Source organism: Malurus melanocephalus, unplaced genomic scaffold, assembly GCF_030028575.1.
Source record: "Malurus melanocephalus ecotype Western Australia unplaced genomic scaffold, MMel_1.1 scaffold_162, whole genome shotgun sequence".
Lineage (NCBI taxonomy): Eukaryota > Metazoa > Chordata > Aves > Passeriformes > Maluridae > Malurus > Malurus melanocephalus.
The window spans coordinates 348022-366800 of NW_026623394.1; the positions used below are offsets into that span (position 1 = coordinate 348022).

The 18779-nt window shown below is 43.7% G+C and overlaps 2 protein-coding genes across 4 annotated transcripts in view; one reads left to right on the forward strand and one right to left on the reverse strand.

Annotated features, from left to right (window-relative positions):
• Positions 1-385: 385 nt before the first annotated feature.
• Positions 386-18564, reverse strand: AKAP10 (A-kinase anchoring protein 10). Of its 3 annotated transcripts, XM_057371938.1 has the most exons (15): positions 18214-18564; positions 14622-14669; positions 12294-12476; positions 11443-11988; positions 9955-10053; positions 9441-9525; positions 8998-9121; positions 7784-7920; positions 6708-6852; positions 5799-5972; positions 4498-4607; positions 4010-4092; positions 3414-3466; positions 2730-2825; positions 386-1715 (listed from the first exon to the last, which is right to left on the reverse strand). In XM_057371938.1, exons 1-15 carry the CDS (start codon positions 18371-18373, stop codon positions 1710-1712), a joined length of 2049 nt encoding a protein of 682 aa, XP_057227921.1. In that variant the 5' UTR covers positions 18374-18564; the 3' UTR covers positions 386-1709. The 3 variants fall into 3 exon arrangements, with proteins under 3 accessions (XP_057227921.1, XP_057227922.1, XP_057227923.1); XM_057371939.1 differs by lacking the exon at positions 14622-14669 and having other exon boundaries at positions 387-1715; positions 18214-18563; XM_057371940.1 differs by lacking the exons at positions 386-1715; positions 2730-2825; positions 3414-3466 and adding an exon at positions 3473-3813.
• LHFPL7 (LHFPL tetraspan subfamily member 7) overlaps positions 18453-18779 on the forward strand; it is a 61507-nt gene continuing 61180 nt past the window's right edge. Inside the window, exon 1 of the mRNA XM_057372050.1 lies at positions 18453-18660. Within this exon, the coding sequence (XP_057228033.1) occupies positions 18453-18660 (208 nt within the window). The remainder of the gene's footprint in view (positions 18661-18779) is intronic.

An 18779-nucleotide genomic window follows, 5' to 3' on the forward strand; every position in this document is an offset into this window, starting at 1 on the left:
AGCAAYATCTGTACCCAAACCTGTGCCTCATAATCCCTGAACACACCCAAGGTGAGCCTGGATCCTGCCCAGGGGGAAACTGAGTCAGAGGTGCRCTAAAAGAGGCAAGAGTTTAGCTCTGAGAATTCAAAAGTGTGGTTCAATACTGCACTCCAGGACCAAACCCTGACCCTTCACCCTTTTCTCAGCCCAACTTCTGCCACACCCAGTGATTGAAGACCTTATTTAATATTTAAATAAGAATTAATCTTATTCACCACACTGCCACTAATATAGTCCATTAAGAAACGTGTGCAGAATTACTCCTAAAGCTCACATTAAAAAGAAACACCCCCTGTAACTTCCCATAAAAACAGAAAATCAACACAGATTTTGATATTTATATATTTTAAATCAAAACACAATTAAATATAGTATGTTTTAAGTACATGAATGTTTGGGTATGAGAGAAATAAGAGGTGGTACATAGTACCAAAAACCTATACACAGCCTTTTTTTGCTTTTTCATTAACAATACAGTGTGTCTCTATACAATCGAATATTGCAACAGAATAACACTTTCTAGTCAATCAAGATATTCTGAACATTGGAAATGATTTGAATTCTTCGCATAGTGATTACTTTGCACAAGTTTGAGGAAAAAAGCAATCATTAAAGTAAAAAAAAAACCCAAAATAGAAGTGTGGTATACTAAAAATGTAGTAGTAATGTAACGGTGAGACACTGAGTACTTCTGCTACCCTGCAAAATCAATTTGCTGGGGAAAAAAAAGAGGTGCTGTGTAACATGGTAAGTGTTGACAGTGTCAGGAAGAAGGCCAGAGGTCATTAAAAATTGCTTTTYTTTGTAAACCAAACATCTGGAATTAGATACTATGTTGGGTGGAGGACAACAAGYGATGGAGAATGGCAGCAATTACTTCTTTCCTTGCTCAAGGGATGCTGAGGAGAGGAAGTGGGGCAGTCTGCAGGGTCCAACCTGCTCTGAAGGTGGCTCTGAGAGCAGAGGTGCTGCAGGATCAGCCTCGGATCTGCTCTGTGGTGGAAGCAGGGGAGGTGTGTGTGTGTGTGTGTGTGTTTGTGTGTGTGTGCAGGTGTAGGAGCTCAACAAGGAGGAGTTCCTGACCCTTCTACACTGCCTTCAAAGTTAATGCAGTTATGAAGTAAAATACATTTATCTTACAGTTGAATACTCATCTATTTCAAGTAACGGAAAATTAAACTTCGAACTTTCCAGGTCATTCACTGCCAATGGATTCACCCTTCTAGGATGTGCCCCACGGCCCTTCCAATTCTGTGTTTAAAAATTACAAGTAGTAGAACTAGAAACTACAGCAAAAACCTTCTCCTCTGTTGTGGCCTCTGTGTCCCATTCCAGATATTTTGCTTGAAAGTCTATTTTTTGAGACAGGGTCAAGTATTTGTGCAGCCGATCGCAGTTTCTCAGTGACACATTTGTAAACTGCATCTTCATCTCAGAACCATCGTTACTGTGAATGCCACATACAACAGGAAAAAGTGTTTCTTCACTCTCTACAGTGGAGGTCCAGGATTGCTTCTTTTTCATTCTTCCTTAGAAATGAGGGAGATYCCAGCAGCTGGAGTAACAGTGCTTTGTTTTCATTGGCTGTGTTAAAGAATCCACCAATAGGGAAAGTTCACTCATTCTCAAAGTGGAAAACCAGATTTCCTGTCCTGGAGTTGCTAAAGTCATAGCTGGAAAAGGGAAAAACAGTTCGTTTCACCCTAAAACATGCAAGGTAATTGCTTAATAGAAAGACATTTTGTGTTTAAAAACATTGAAGCCAGGTATGTTTGAGTTTGGGGAAGGAAAAAACCCCAAACCTAATCCAAACACACTCAACCTTTAGATTACTTGSTTAATTGAATCCAGAGCATCTGCAGCCACTTGATATTGCTAAATACTGTGCTGAGTGACCTTTTCATCCAGGCAGAGTGGAATTATATCATTTGCAGCCAAGCCATTAAGTGAAATCATTATAGAAGTCACTTAACTGCTCTATTAGAAAGAAAACACTCACASAGTGAACTATGGATCCACCCATTTGGATCGAATAGCTGGGCTTTGGCACATGTTTACCTTCAGCAACTGAACATAATGCAAGTTAATTTTTAGAAACTCACATGCCTGAAAGTCAGAAATACCAGACGTTAACGTAGTAACCTGCTGTCRCCAATATTGCACAAAATCTGCATTAGAATTGTGTTTTTTTGACAGAGAACACAAGGGTGGTACAACAACACAGTCACTAAACAACAATACACAAACCTATGGACAGGGCTACTGAGTATTTTTAAAGTCTGTAGACAGAATTGTGTAAATGGGTGCACCCAAYGAGACAAATTCRCAGCTGTTGAGTTTTACTGACACTTCAGGCAGAAATACCACTAYTGACTAAGAGGAAACAGCAAATGTTTCTTGATCCTGCAGCACAGATCACCCTTTTAACTAATTAGGCAGTTTGTAGACTCAAACTAAAACCAGTTTAGTGCTTTCACAGAAGAACCACCACAGGCATGTGTTAAGAAATTCCTACATCACACGTAGGCCGAAACACTTCCAACCTTTGTTTCTTCATCTCATGCTCTGCTGGTTTGAACATTTACCAGCGTGGGTTTCAGCCCCAGGAGGAAGGCAAGCGAGAGCTCTGCTCCTCCCACAGCCTGGCTGCAGCCAGATGAAGGCAGGCAGCCTTTCCACCCCCCTACCTTGGTGACCTTCTCCAAAGGCTGCTCACACTGCGCCTGCTGCATGACGTCGTTGACGATCATCTTTGCTATCCTCCAAGCCATCTCTTCTTGAGCCTGAGAAAACACAGCCCCAAACACAGATAGCTTCAGGTTCTTAAAATAAAAACACAGTGCTCTCAGCAGAATGCACAGCCTTGGAGTCAGGRTARCCTTCACAACTCCAYGACCTGTATAAACATATCCTCCCTYGATGGCTTCCAAGTACAGTGTTAACTTCAATTCTTGTATTTATGGCTTGATGCAATTTCCAAGAGGGTTGGTGGAGTTTTTAAGATTTATCTTTTGGGGATTTGTCCAATCCCCTCTGAAATCAAAAAATGCAGCCTATAATCTATGTGCAGTGGTCACTTCACCATAAAAATCAAACAGCACCTCCAACCCTACATGCACATACATAAAACTRCAATAAGAAAAACTCTGACTGCAAGCACACAATTAATTCAACCAGCAAGCCCTGGCAAAGATCAAACTAGTTTCACACATACATGCAATCCAATCAAATTATATTTAGCACACAGAGTCTCCCTGTTCTTGATGCAGCAAAAAGATACTCAGAGATAACAGGCAGGATTAAGAATAACAACACTTTATTTCTCTAATCTAAAGYGTGAAGTTGCAAGGACAACATGAAAGGGGACACACCTCATCTGTGTTTCCTTGAACCCATTTCTTCATTGCTTGTGAAAACATGGACCCTGGTTGAGATAAAAACAGCAAGCAAGGTATGTCAGTGAAGTGAGGTACAAARCTAATTCCTGCCATCCCTCTGAAGGGTTTGCTCTGCTGGCATTCAGGACATGGAGGAGTGGCAGGAAAGAACRGGATTGCCTGGAGCCATTTGGACACTGAACCCTTCCCAGAGCTGAAAAGCAGCAGGTCCCAGCCTGGGTGGGAAGCCTGTGGAGAGCTGCAGTTCTTTTTCATCTCCAGACCAAAGCTTTGAAGGTTTGATCACCAGCTCAKCTGCTGATGGCTCCCATCCCTGCCAGGTTCCATCGACAGCTCCAACTCCCACAGGCTGCTCAYGCTCCCTGCAGTCCAGCTGGACCAGAAAAGCAGAGTTTGGATAGGAAACTGGGCCAGAGGTGGGTTTTGCCTCAGTATAGGCCAATCCCCAYAGCATCTCTATTTGGCTTAAAACAAATCTGCTAAGAGTCACGCATTTTGCTTATCTCAACTGCAGCAGCAAAGAGAGCAGCTCTGCAGATGTTTGCAGAAATGGAAAGAGGAAAACAGACCTTTTGATTTTTTGACATCAGGCTCCGGTTCAGATTCTCTGATGAACTGCCCCAGGTCACTGACTCTTCCAAATGTCATCTTCCTGAGGAGAGGAAGGAAGAACCATGTGGGTGATCAAAAGAACTTTGGCATTATGGAAAACCATCAGTCATAAAAAGCAAAAAGGCATCGTAATAAAGACTCTATTAACCTATCACCACCACCTACACCTAAAATTGATACTTGGCTATATTTTGGAGTTAAAGAGGAACAATAACTAAGAGAAAGAGAAAAAACACTTAGAAATATTTTTCTGGCTGCCATTCTGGTCAGAAAACATTCACTATCAGTGTTAAATCACTACTGAAATGAATTTAGTTTCAAATATTAAGATATGGACTAAGATCTTGCATTTAGGCCTACTCTTCATGCAGAAAGACACAGCAAAAATGAAACTGAGATGAAACATGTAACCAGAAAGGAAACAATACACTGAAATGAACCTTACCCTGCATATGTTCGTTGATACAAAGACTCTGGATCCAGACTTGCAGCATCTACAATTATTGCTTCATCAAAATTTTTCAGGATTTTAACATTAGCCTTTTTGACATTGGACTACAAATAAAAATTCTAAGTATTAGTGCCCAATGCAGACAACTACCAGCTTAACAAAACTGCAATTTTCGTGCTTTTAACACTTAGATAAACCTTGGTCAAGTSTCTAAGCAAAAGAATTAGAGAGTGTCTACACAGCCTTGAGTTCCCAACACACAGGACATTGTTTAAAGCAGAGGATGATAACGTTCTGTGGACAGGGCCAAAGACACAATGCCCAGGTCAGTATACACTGCTGCCTGAGCATTATCAGCTCAACAAATCATCTGTTATGAGCCTCTCCTGCACTCAGTAAGCAATTCCCAAACACAGACRCCTCCCCCATGCACAGAGAGCAAACATTTATCTTCTGGCCTGGAGTATTTATATAAGATTATGGAAAAAAAAGCCAAGGAATCATCAGAGCAACAACAGGGAGAACACAACACACAGCTATCCATTATCACCTCAGCATGGAACAGAAACACCGATTGCAGCTCCTTCCCTGCTGCTCTTTATGCAAAAATATGCAGAGACCCAGAGATTCTCCCATTCAGACAAGCAGGAATGCACACCACAGAAAGCAGCACCTCATTTCCCAAATTGCCCAGCCAATTACCAGCAGTTCCTCCTGCTCAGAGGATCAAGCAGCAGGAGGCTTCCAGAACATAGATTTTATTCCCCACTTTGCAGCTAGGGGAGGAATATTCCCTCCTTGCAAATTAGAAGGTTTAAAAATAGTACAAGCAGGTAGTACAGCTTCCAAGTTGCTGGAAACCCAGGACATGACTAACATTGGTGTGGATACTGGATTTGAAGCTCAGGGTACCCTGMAGAGTTCAATAAATGCAGCTCTTGCTTGGCTCCTCTGCTCTCAGCTGGGCTTCCAGTTTCTGAGCTATCCTGGCTCCAGGTAAGGCAGAATCTGCTCTGTGTTTGAGCAGCTTGATGCCTTCAGCCCCAGAACTGAGTTTACTCATCAGGACAGAAAATTTGGCACTTTAACAGAACTTGCATGTTTATATTTAAATTGGATAGCACATTCACAAATGTCAATTTTGACCTGAAGTTGTAACGACAGTATTGATAAAATAATGTAATTTCTAATAACAAGCATTCTTAGATGTTATGGCACTATGAAAACAAGTCTTCAGCAATAGTAACAGCCTAATAAAAACATCAATGATGCAAAGAAATAACAGAAATTGGTACCTGGGAGGCAGAGCCATCTGTGCTCCCTATGGAATCAGTGTCAGGAGAGCTACCAGGGCCATGAATACTCAGTGCAACATTCCCTCCAGGGAATTCATCTCCTCGTACTGAATGGATGAGGTCATTCAAGTATTTGTAGTAAAGGTTGCTGGACAAGAAACCAGGTAGAAAAACCTGAGGGACAGAAGGAGTCCTCTTTAATCAAGGCTGGTCTGCACAGTTAGAGAAGAACAAACAAACACCTCAGTCCTTGTGTAGATGAAGCACAAGTAAAAGCAGCCATGCATGGAATTATTGTGGATTAGCAACTGCATTGCTTTAAGTTTTAATCCTACTGCAAAATGAACAAACCCAACTGCCTATTAACCAAATCCTTCAGTAACTGGAATTGAAGTTCAGATTTTTTTTCCTCCCTCYATAAACTAAGCTTGACAGCCCAACAGGCTTTAAAGTTCATTCTGCTTCGCTGTTCACAATTCTCTGCAGCTCCAGATTCAAATCATTCATTTCTGGTATCTGGGTATGCCAGAATTACATTATTAACCACAGCCCTTGCATTAGACTTGCAAACACTCCTACAAGGAGGAAGGAAAATTTGATAAAGATAAAAAATAAGCTGTTGATAGCAATTCACATAGGAGGAAATTCTGTTACTTCCATTAAACTGCAATAATCATCCGAGACAAACATTTCACAGAGCACAAACAGGAGCCAGTGGGTGGTATCTTCAAATCAGGCTAGGGAAAAGAGTCTGGCAGGTTTTACTGAAGCTGTTCTATTACCCAGGTAAACAGGAAAACAGTAAAGGACCAGGACAAATCAGGGATGCTGCAGAGGACACTTGGCACATCATGAAACCTCCACATCACCTTCACTGAGTGTGAACCCCACYCTGAAGAAGGATCTCACCGTCTCCATGGTTGTCCATGCCTGCCTTAAGGGAGTGGTGAAGCAGTTGGGGAGGGGCCCCCCCTCCCTGCAGATGTTGGATTCAATCTCCAGCCTCACAGAGTCATCAAACCCCAGAGGATGCGTGGCCTGCAGGGAGAAGTACCTGGGGCAGGGCAAGGAAACAACACAAACAGGATTTGCAAACYTTTGTGAGTGCTCAGTGCCCACCTGTCCCCCAGACACTACAAAAACCTGCACACACCCAGTCCCCACTGACTGCAGGTGAGACACCCCCCTCCCAGAAATGGTTCTGAGAGCCCTGCCCTGAAACACAGGTGAAAAACAGAGAATGGCAAACAGGAACRGAGCAGGAAACACCCAGAACTCTGAAGCAGCACTGGCTCTACTGTTCACATCCTGAGTTTAAGGGTGGGGGAATGACTGATGAACCTCTGAGTGAAGTACTTGCTTCCTCTCCAATTATTATTTCCTCCTTGGGTAATAACTCAAGTTGTGGTAGAGTCTCACACTTAAGCTTAAGAACAAACACTTCCTGGAAGAAGTTTTGCTGTCTGTCTCCCAGCTATCTTATTGCTAAGGTGAAGCATAAAATACAGCAAAGAAGTTCCCCGCCTGAGAGTGAAAGTCTGATATTAAAAAGGATCTGATTGCTTCCTTAAAAATAGGAAATATTTTGCAATACTAAGAAGAAGCACTTTYTGGCTTTTATTATGAGTGAGAACAGCTCCTACAGCCTGCTTGACGTGGATAACAGTACCTGAACATTAAGGTTTTTCTGCAGTGCTGTAGCTGCTATTAGGCTTAAACCTTTCCCATTTTCAAATGCCAACCAATCAGCTTTGATATTTCACAACCAAACWCAAGCAATCAAGTCCTGAAAATCCTAAATTATGTTTAAGAATGGAATCCTTGAAAGGAATTTCCTTCATGTATATAAAAAAAATTTGGAAAGTTCACTTCAAATACCACCTTAATAAAATGCACCTCAGCAGAACAGCAGAGCACTGCAGAAAAGTTCCTTTTGCAACATAAAACCACAAGTACAGAAACAAAGGATTGTTGAACTCCCTCACTTGTCATACAAAATCATGGCATCGTTCTGTGCTTCTTGCCCATCATACTGGCCTTCTTTGGCAGCAAGCTGAGACTGGAAGTTATCTGCTGCCAACCAGAACTGCAATACATTAACTGCATCTTCCTTCTCCATGTACTGGAAGGAAATCAGAAAAACAGGAGGGATTAAAGAAGTGTTAGCAAGAAACTTTTAATAAGCATAGACAAACTTCCTTCTTCCTATTTAGAACAAGCAACATGGTCTATATATTAGTGATGCAAAATTATCACCAAGACACAGTATTTTGAACTTTTCTGTTGCTGATAGATGTAGCWTGTTTGGAAAATAAAAAAAAMMCCAAAAAACCAAAAACAAACCAGAACAAATTTTGACATTTCTTTTTTGTATTTTTTTTCACACTTAAGTTTCAAAAAAACTATTTGTCTCATACCAGGACAGGAAACACCATGTTCATGCTACATTTAGCTCGCACTGAGCTCAGCACATTGTCTCAGCTTCCCAAGCTGCAGTTTCARAATACATCAGCTTGTCAGACTGTCAGGACAAGTGTGTCAAGAGCTGATTCCTTAACGTGCAGGAGCCTGAAAGTGTGAAATCTTCCATTTAACCTATCACATCCCCAAAGATGCCCTCTCTGCATAACACTGGTGAGTGATTTGTTGTCTGTAATAACACTTAAGGCTTTCAAAGTCCCTACAATGTGAAGATCAAGGTGACTATGTCAAAGCTTCTACAAAGCCAAGAGACTGAGAAACACTCACTAACTGGAAAGGAAATCACAAATATTCATTCACTACACAACGGACAGGTCTGAACATTTGAATTAGTCCTGCATGGGGCAGAAAAAAGTTCAATGCATTTTCTCTCAGAAAAAGATACACCTTGGGWTTTTTACTGTATTTATAATCATAGAATCACAGAATTGTTTGGGTGGGAAGGAAACTTAAAAATTWTCCAGTTCCAAGTCCCTGCCATGGGCAGGGACACCTTCCACTGTCCCAGATTGCTCCAAGCCCCATCAAACTTGGCCTTGGACACTTCCAGGGATTCAGGGGCTGCCACAGCTTCTCTGGGCAACCTGTGCCAGGGCCTCCACACCCTCACAGGGAAGAATTCCTTCCTCATATCCAATCTAAAGCCATCAAGGAATGAACASATGTTTTTCATTTGCTAGAAAGGAACATAAAAGCAAAGCCAAATGTTGCCACTCACCTCAGAGAAGTAGAACAGGGCTGACTCACAGAACAGAATGTCAGCCAGATACACAGTCCCACTGGTCAGCACCTCGATCTGGTATTTACAGAAATGGTGACTTCGCAAAAACTCACTAAAGTGCCTGCACAGAGACAGGGACAATCAGTTATCAGGGGTCAGCAGCATCTCAGGCACCCTCAGAACCAATGAACTCTTGCCCAGAACTCTGATACTTTTGGTTGGATAAAAGCAAAACTAGCAAACTACAGGGCAGGTTTGCAAATGGCACAGGAAAGAGATGAAGAACACAACAGTGTGAACAGCCAAATTCARCAAGAATGGATTTGTTTCAAATATAGAAGACTACGCAGAAAACAGCTGATATTGTTACGTCTCCATAAACACTTTGAACAGAACCTTTAGCAAAAGGCACAAGAATCCAAACCATCCMATCAACTTACTCTTGTTCCATTGCATTGAATACTATGGACTGTGCTGTAACGAAGCAGTTGGGATCCACTTGGCCATCTTCGCCACAGATCTTTGCTGMAAAGAAAGACCAGGTTAATTTTAACACGGATTTGGCTGATGGAGCTGAAAGGCATGAGCAAGGACTAGTTAATGAAAAATTGTAGTTCAAATACACCAGAATCAGCTGGTTCTGACTGAGCAAAGAGCTTTTAAAGTGCTGCAGGTAGCCARATTATAACAACATGGCTAAAATATTTGATTGAGACTCATATTTGGATCCCCTCCATAACCACCAAGAATTCTTTCCCTAGTTTAAAGAAAATCTCTGAAATTTTTTCTGAGGATATTGCACAGAACTGCTGAAGGTCTTGTAATCACCTATCTTTTTACAGCTGCCTTTAAAAATTCATAAAAATAAAAATAAATACAAGTGTGTGACATGTTGAAGATATTTTTACGGCGACAGAGCAGCTCTGAAATGAGGGAACGGTTATTCATTCTTACCAACTATGTCATTTCTCATTGCTTCTGTAATAGGGATTGGTTTAGCAGCATCTGGAGAAATATATTTGGTAAAAGTACTAACTGCATCCCGTTCTATACCTGYGGGGAAGAAACACAGAATCAAACTYGGAATWCCTTGGCGTAAGTGAATGACAAATGTCTGCCCTTCACAAAAGCAGGTGTCTAATTCTCAGTGATGTTTCCTCCCATTCCACTGCAGGATATTCAGATTCTGCTCCTGACCAGCTGCAGTGACTGTGTCATCTCCAGCCAGGTCACAAYAAAGCCAGCATGGACTGACTGATGTCAGGAATAAAACTACACAGCTCCAAATTTTCCCTACAACCACAGAAGGCAGAACCCAGTTCCTCARCTGCACACCTTAGTCCCAGAACTAACACCATTCAGCAAGTGAAGTTCCCAGTTTTTAGCTCTCATCACAGAGAAATCACTTGCATTATAAAGAAATTTGAAGAAAAAAAATCTTAAAAGAAGATGCCTCGTGCTTAGTACATTGTCTTTTGAGATTTAGGACTCTACTCTGAAAGAGAAAAAAACTAAACTCAAATTCTTTTCAGATTTCTCAAGGAGGACCCAGTGTTCTCAAATTCTTTTTAGACACCAGAAAGCTGAGGAACTTTCACAACTAAAACATRACTTCTCTTGTTTAAGTGACTTTGGGGCTGATGTTATGTATTGTGGAGGCACATGATAAATAACTAAATGAGAAGGAAAAACAGCAAGAGAAAGGGATGCAACACCAGGAAACGGTTGAGCAAATAAAAGGAACCAATATGAAGAAAGTGTTTCCTTTTTGCCTGCACACTTGCACAAATGAGGGAAGACTGAGTAGATGCAGAGTAGAGAAACACATTACTGTGCAGGTAGCTCACTACCAAAAGGAAATATCAATTTCATCCTTACTTCCAGCAGCCTCTGAAGAGGTGGAATCCAAATGACAACAAATCAGTTATAAGGGGAGGAACTCTACTGAAAAAATCCAAGAATAAAACCAGTACATTCCACACATAAATCTCCACAAGTGTCTTGCAACCACTACTGATGTCTTCTTATGTAATACAGGATATTTACCTTCCACGGCAAGTTAATTATCAATTCTCAACCCCATCATCTAAACTTTATGCAATTCTCTTCAGGTGGGATGGGATGGGTGAAAGAAGAACGGGATACTGTAATGTTCATCTTCACTTCTTACACATGGAAGAACAGAAGTGACCTATGCTTATTGAGTACACAATGATTTTTGAAGTCTTTTCAGCAGCTTTTTTATTTTTAAACAAGTCAAACAATACACAGCTCAAACTGACCAGCAGCAAGTTAAAATCAGCGATACATAAAACTTTCTTCCTCACAACATCACACTTACTAAGAACCTGAGAACTGAGTCAGCTCCCTGCACAAAAGAAAAACAGCAAAAACATTCCCCATTTCCCACCTTTTTAACCAGAGGGAACACACAGCACTTACTTTTCATGAGTTTTCCTGACAAGTCCTTTAGTGCAGAGGAGGGGCTGTTTCTATTTGATACCGAAAGCTTGGAAGATTCTTGCTGATCATCTGGAAGAGACTGAGTCCCTGTCTCTGGTTTCCTCAGAGCCAGAGCCCCGGTGCTGTGGCTCCCCTGCCCCGGCAGCACCACGTGGTTCTGGCTGGGGGCAGTTCTGTYGGGCTGGGRCCGGAGCAGYSGGGCTGTGGCTGTGCCTGAGCCCTCCAGCCTCTCCTCCAGCCACCCAGAAGGAGGAGAGGARGCCAATTCCTGCTGCTTGGAGGGGGACACCGGCTCTGCCAGGGAGCTCTGCTTCACCGTGTTCAGGCTGTGCGCGCGGATGCGTGACCAGGTCGTGGAGTGGAAGCTCTCGGCCTCCAACCAAAATTTCACCAAGTGCTCCATCCTGCGCAGCTCCATGAACTGGATGAAGTAAGGGAGGGCTACACTGTCCTGCAGGACTTGTTCCAGGGTCTTGGAAAGGCTTGATTTGGTCTCTTGGGCCTGGTAATTCAGACACGATCTGCCTAAARGAAAACATAAAAGGGAATGAGTCCCTGGTGTACCACGGACTTGGGGATTGGATATAAAAGTGTCCTGTCACCTGACTGTGAATGGATACAAAATTGTCCTGTCAATGTAACTGTGAAGGGCCAATTCCACCACAATGACAAAGTGAAGGAATAGTCTGTGCCCTTCAAAACCCTCCCAGGGTAACACAGATGCTACTGTAACAGCAGCCACACTTTTATTACCTATCTACTCCAAGGGATGGTGAGTGCACAGAACACCCAGAGAATAAAAAGAAATGTTGACATGATCCCAGCCTTACCTAAGTCTCCAAAATGAGCAGCTTCCATGTGACTTGGCTGCTTCTTGAGGGCAGCTGTGCGGCTGCTGGAGAAMGAGTCCATGTTGGCAGAGATGGCATTGATGGCCACATGGCTTGGTCCTGCAGCCTCCAGCAAGGCATGATTCCTAGTGCTTCTCTGAGGGGAATGTACTGGGATTGGAGCTGCAATCAAKACAGGGATTGTTAAAGCACAAGGACCCCACGACCTGTTCTAAACATTGCCCATTGCTAAGCACCCCAAAATACACCAGGGAGTTTGCAAGAGTCAGTCTCATTAAAACCTCACCGTGCCACTGGGTGTCATCTTTGATCAAGGACCACAAATTTTATTTGATTAAAAACCAGAAGTTTTATTATAGCAACAATAAACTCACTCCCACCCACTTCTATTTTCCTTATTCAGCAGCAAGTCAAGAGATGCCACGTCTAAGTTTACACATGAAATATTCCTGMGTTTCCTGCTTCCTTGATAACCACTATTGTAACAGCTGAATACTCTGTCAGCTCTTTAGTTTGGTTCCTATGCTCCTACCAATCCATTCCCAGGCCTTTCTGAAGGCTAAAATGAGTTTAAAAAATCCTAAACTACAAAGTTRTCTGTGACTTTTAATAAGAGTATTTTTCAAAAATATTTTTGTTACTTCTGCTTGGTTGCAAGAAGAAAAAAAGCAACAAGGAAATACCTCTGATGAAACCCAGGTTATAAACTTAACCCCCTCTGGCTGCTTTAGAACATAAGTGGCTATTGGAGCACAAAGAGAACAAAGAAGAAAAGAAGAACTTTGTGACACAAAACTTTGCTAATTGTTAATTGATGACAAAGCTGAAAAACCCCAAACCATGCTCATAACAGATTCCAAAGCTCTCRGGAAGCTGCATTAGACAAGGATGACACACAGGGACACCTTACACCTCTGACTCAAAAACCAAACACGCCAGATGAGCTGATTATCTCAGCATTTCCAGGGATGTGTTCCGTCAAGGTGTCAAACAGCTTGGGCTTCATGACTTCCATGCTGCATCACTTCATTTTTATTCCCAATTTTGTGACAGCCGTTGACAATTTCCCACTTGTATGTCACAGCACAGATATCTCACGAGCAATGGCACAGGAGAGTTAAACTATTTAAGTTATTGCCAAGGGTTTGTGCACTTGCAGGATTTGACACCAAGACATCACTTGCTGCTTCTTACAAAGCCTCTGGSTATTTCCTCACAGCAATAATGGAGAAAATACCTTTGTTCCAAGGCCAAGGGGTGGCAGCAATGGGAAAACTTGGTGGAGGCCACTTATAAACAGCCAAAGAACACTCCTCAGTAAAGCCTGAGCTTTYGTCAATTAGATTCAAATTTAATTTTCTCAAATGTTCATAATATAAAAAAATGTTCTACTTTCTCTAAGGGTCAAACAAAGGTGGTCTCTGTTCAGCAGCTCACAAGGTGCAATACTATAAATGTTCAAGTTTATTTTTATTTTCAGTTTCACCATACTGGCAGTTGCACTGGAAGGTGAGGTGTGCTATGAAATGGATGCCATTCACTRTTTCCTGCATTTGATTTGTAAGACAGACCACAAAGGTGAAAAAAGYCTTTCATTTTCTCTTGATGTGCAGATAACACATGACCAAGTACAGAATTACAGGAATACCAAGTACAGAATACAGGATTTTGTCTGAGGGTATAAAAGTAACAGATCAGATTCAGRCATTCACCTCATCTCCTTTTAGTACTGAAAGAAAAACTCACAGAAAAACTTGTTTTCCCTCAGTTTATAAATTTTTTTCCACCAAGATATTTTCTCCTCTCCTAGAAGATTTAGCAGCAAGGTCCCTGGACCACACAGAGCAGCAGCAGAATGGCYCATTCTGAATTTGGATCTTCAACCTCAAAAGCCACATCAGACAAAGTTAAACCAGACCCTGCAGCTTCTTCTGCAAATCAGAGGCAGTGAAGCTGCATTTTCCAAACTCCAAAGGACACTACAGCTGAGCAAGAAATTTCAGCAGCAATTTGTGGTGGATAAGGAACAACTACCACGTGCAAGGTGACYGGATTGCCTGATCACTTTGAATTAAAACTCATGCCTGACATAATTTAATAACCTTCTGCACCTACAGATTCAGCAAGATGAGGAGGAAAGATTAGTTACTATAAATACTCAGAAACAGAATTAAGTTTTAGGTTTGGTTTGGGCTTGATGCATAGGTCAGATCAGTGCCCAGGAGTAAGGAAATCATCCTGCTGGGTAAGATAAAAATGGCAGATGATGGCAGAGATCTGAATTTATAGACAAAACTTTGATCTTACTTTTAATTGCTTTCACATCTGTGGTCTTTTCTTGTTCTTTGCCTTTCACTGTAAAATACAAGGGGAAATGTTAATGTTGTTTTGGGTCACTAATGGCATTTACCTGAGAATGGCCACAGAATTCCCAACATCAGCAAGTATCAGAGGGAGATGTAAACTATGATTTTGTTAAAACTGATTTCTAATTTAAATCTGCACATTCAGTAACTGATGGAAGCTTTCAAAGCTTTTCTGTTGACTTTTCTCAAAAGCAAACCTTTATCATCCATTAATTAAATTTAATGTTAAAATTACCATGGAGGAAGACRTTTGCTGTCTACAGAATTAAAGCCAGGCTACATTCAGGGTTAATTTAATAAACAGCATGAACTTGGAAAGAGTGGGAAAGGTGTGTTTTAAGTGCAGGGCACTGTCAGGTGTTCTCTGTGAACCAAAAATCACCTAAAAACATTTCATTTGTATTACAGGAAGAGCAGCACACCACCCAACACTGAGGAGATGTGGGCTGGCTCTGGCTCCATGGAGCTGCCTCCGTGCACATGATGGATACCACAGAAATGCCCTGGAAATTCCCTGCAAACAGTTAATTCTCTCACAAATAGTCCTGCCTGATCATCATCAAACCTCGAGTGAGCAGCTGATGGAAAGATAACAGTGTAAAAAGTTGTGATGGAAAAGCGCTTTAGGGGTTTTTTTAGTTTTTTTTTTTTTAATATTACTGTTTTTTTTAAAGGAAGCTCCTAAAGGAAGTGAATGATGAGATCTGTTCRAAACAAAAATAAAGAAGCCCAAGCAGCACATAAACAGGATGGCAGAGAAACAAATGCAGGGTGATATTGGAGAACGTGATCTGCCAGGAAGCTGCTCCAGGCAAGGATTATTACTACAAATAGGTCACCYCTGAACACCGACTGTGGAGCCCTTCCAGAGGCTACACCACTSACAGCCCAGCACAATCACACATCTACATCACAAAACGGATCCAAAAAACCCACCCAAAGCATTCCTGCCGCGACCTGAGGATTTTAAATATTTTAAAGGGGAACTCCAGTCTCCGGTTACATAATTGCGCTGCCCCGGTGGCTGCAGCGYTGTCTGCCAGGCTTCCCTGCGAGCACCAACGCTGCAGGGCTGCAAATTGGCAACTCAGGGTCGAAAATTTCAGCTGCCAGGAGCACGTTCTCGGACAGAGGGGTTTAAGTGTCCATTAGAAGAGGCGGATTCTCTCCACATTGACCCCCTGCAGCCCGATGAGGCTGTGAGAAGAGTAACCAGCCTTTACATAACTGGAGCTGCTGGGCAGGGGAGAAATCACCGGGAAAACCTGCATGTCTGAGACAASACTGAGGCACAAAGAGAACGAAAAAACCTCTACAAACCCTTGTCTTTCCCTAATCACTCMAACCAGTTCCTAGCTATCAGCAGTAATTCCTGAGTTTCACACAAGAGTCCTCCATAAGCCTATTTTCAGTTKAAATACCTCTGTTCCTTCTCACCAAGCTATTCAGTTCCTCCCTAAATACCGACTTATTACTGGAAATACAAACCCCAGGGTCGTGTCCCAACCCTTTCCACACAAGCTGCTTCTGTCCCCAGCAGCTCTGAGCACAACCGAGTGACATCAGTGACAGCAGGGGACAAAATCAGCTCCGATCCAAGGCCAAATTTTAGAGAGTGAAGTTTCACTACACGAATTCACTTCCACTTTTCCCCAAAAAAGCGGATGCTGTGTGGTGCCTGTGTGAAACCAGAAGGAACCGCAGAACAGGGACTTAGGGTGAGATTTCCAGTGGCCAATCCCATTCCAAAGGGTGCCAAACCGGCACATGACATTCCAGAGTTTTAATTCACATCTTGAAATGCTCTGAACAAATCCAAAASCCGTTCACAGTGTGTTGATAGTGCACAAAAACCACTGAGAAGCTGCTGAGGTCAGCCAGTCTGTGGGACTGTGTGTTATTCCCAAGATATCCCCAGGGATGGGGTGTTCCACTGGCAGCAGTTTCATAACCTGCCCTCAAGCGCCCAGCTCACCTGTTATACTTTGATTTCTCAACCCATTATCCACCCTCACTCTTCCAGATCTTTATTTGAGGGCTCAAGCTATAAAAACACTTCACCTTAGGTTTTGAGTTTTCTACAGTTAGTAGCTTTATGATCCTTGCTACGTTTTAATTTAAAATTAGTTTTAATTTTTACCCACTGTGATATCCTCTGAAACAAATGCTAGCTCACCCCATGAAACACTGGTGTTTGTAGGATTTTGGACTCCAGAGTTTAATCCTAAGCCTTAATGTGCTGCTTTTCTCCTAGCTTCAGTTTAAATCTTCTCTAAAAGCCAGATCTAAAAACGGAGATCACACCAAGAATGTTTTATGCACAGCCCCAGATGAAAGGTTYCTTTTCTCCTCTCCTTCACAGCGTCTCTCTCGGGCATTTAGTGCTGATTTGCCTCTCTGACCAAAGATCCTTTAATCAAAGGAACACAGCTCCTCAATTACACTTCTCAGATAATCAAACCTTTCATTGCTTTTTCCCTGAGAAAGTTTCCACACAAGCTGACCTTGTCCCTGTGATCCCACACCAGGACGGAACCTCAGCTGCACAATTCTCCATGAAGCAGCAGGAGCTCTTTTTGAAGAGTTTATAACCACTAAGAAAGTTTTATTCTGGAGCTAAACATTTGTATCTAATCACCCCAAAAATGATCGTGGYACTTGCAAAGCTCTCAGTGGCTTCAAGATTCTTCAGATCTGCCAGTAAGGATAGAAGTTTAGACTCATTTCTCCCACAACTATTGCATTATCCTCCCCAAACAGTGACATTTTCAGTGCTGCTGCTGCTTTGGCTGAGCAAGCTCCAGAGGATGTGTGAGCCAAGAGCACCAACATCACCCCAAGTACCATGTTCTTGCCTCCCAGGATGTGCATTTTGGGTTCAGYAACCCAAAATTGTTTGGGGCTGCATCAGAAGATCAATAGTTRCATTACTCGAGCTACAGCATCACGAGGTAACAGAACTTTCCCARGGGGCCCTTCCTAAATGGTGCCAGTTTCAACAAAAACCACCCAAACCACAACTGTGAGGGTTGAAAGTGCAGGGCCCTCGCTGCAGCACAAGCACAAAGTGCCTTCAAAACGCTGCACTCCCAGAGAACACTTAACCTACACCCATTTGTGCTGCTGGAATATTATAAATATTTCAGCAGTCCTGGATTTCAAACCCCAGCTTGTACTCCTTAACAAAGGTATTGCAGAATAAACTGCCAAGGACTCCTTTGGCTTTCACGGAGAGCTCAGTGCTGTGAGGTCCCTTTTTCATTGACATTTTCAGCTGCTGCTGTACATTCTCAGCCCATTATATTTTTTCATACAGCCGGGTATGTCAGCATTGTGAAAAAAACCATCCGTGAAGTGCTCAAAGGCTCAAACCCTGCACGAGGCGTGGGCGGTGCCRGAGCCCCCTCCCCGCCCCGGTCACGGTCCGGAGCCGCCGGGAGCCCCGGGCAGCTCGGGGGCCGCACCCGCCGCTCCCCGGAGAGCCCCGCCGAGCCCTCCCAACCCCGCGGGAGGTCACACCAGCCGGCACTGACCGTCATTGGCGGGGAGGCCGCTCCTCAGGGCCCGGAGGTCCTCGCGGGGCGCGGTGGCGGTGCCCGGAGGGGCAGGGCCGGGGCCCGGCAGCCGCGCGGGAGACGAGCCCGGCGGCCGCCCGCCCGCCACCCCCCTACCTTTCCGCCTGAAGAAGGACATAGCGCCGGGGAGGGGGCGAGGCGGCCGCCGGGGCGGGGGAGGGCGGGAGGGAGGGAAGGCAGCGCGCCGGGTCCTATGAATGAGGCTGCAGCGCCCGCCCGCCGCCGCCGCTCCCTCCGCCTCTTCCTCCCGCGGCGGCGCCCGCGGCCGCCATGTTGTCAACAACCGCCCCGCGCCCGCTTCCGGCAGCGCCGCCCGCGCGGCACCACGGGATGCGGCCGCACTCAACATGGCCGCCACGGCGTCGCGCCCGCCGGCCAATGGGGGCCCGGGCGGCGCCATCTTGGGTGAGGGCACGATGCTCGCGGGGCTCTGCGGGGGGCTGGGAGGCCATCATTGATCAGGGCAAGGGGCGCCGGGCGGTGTGAGGCGCTGTCCGCCATCGTGGCTGAGGGCACGGGGGACC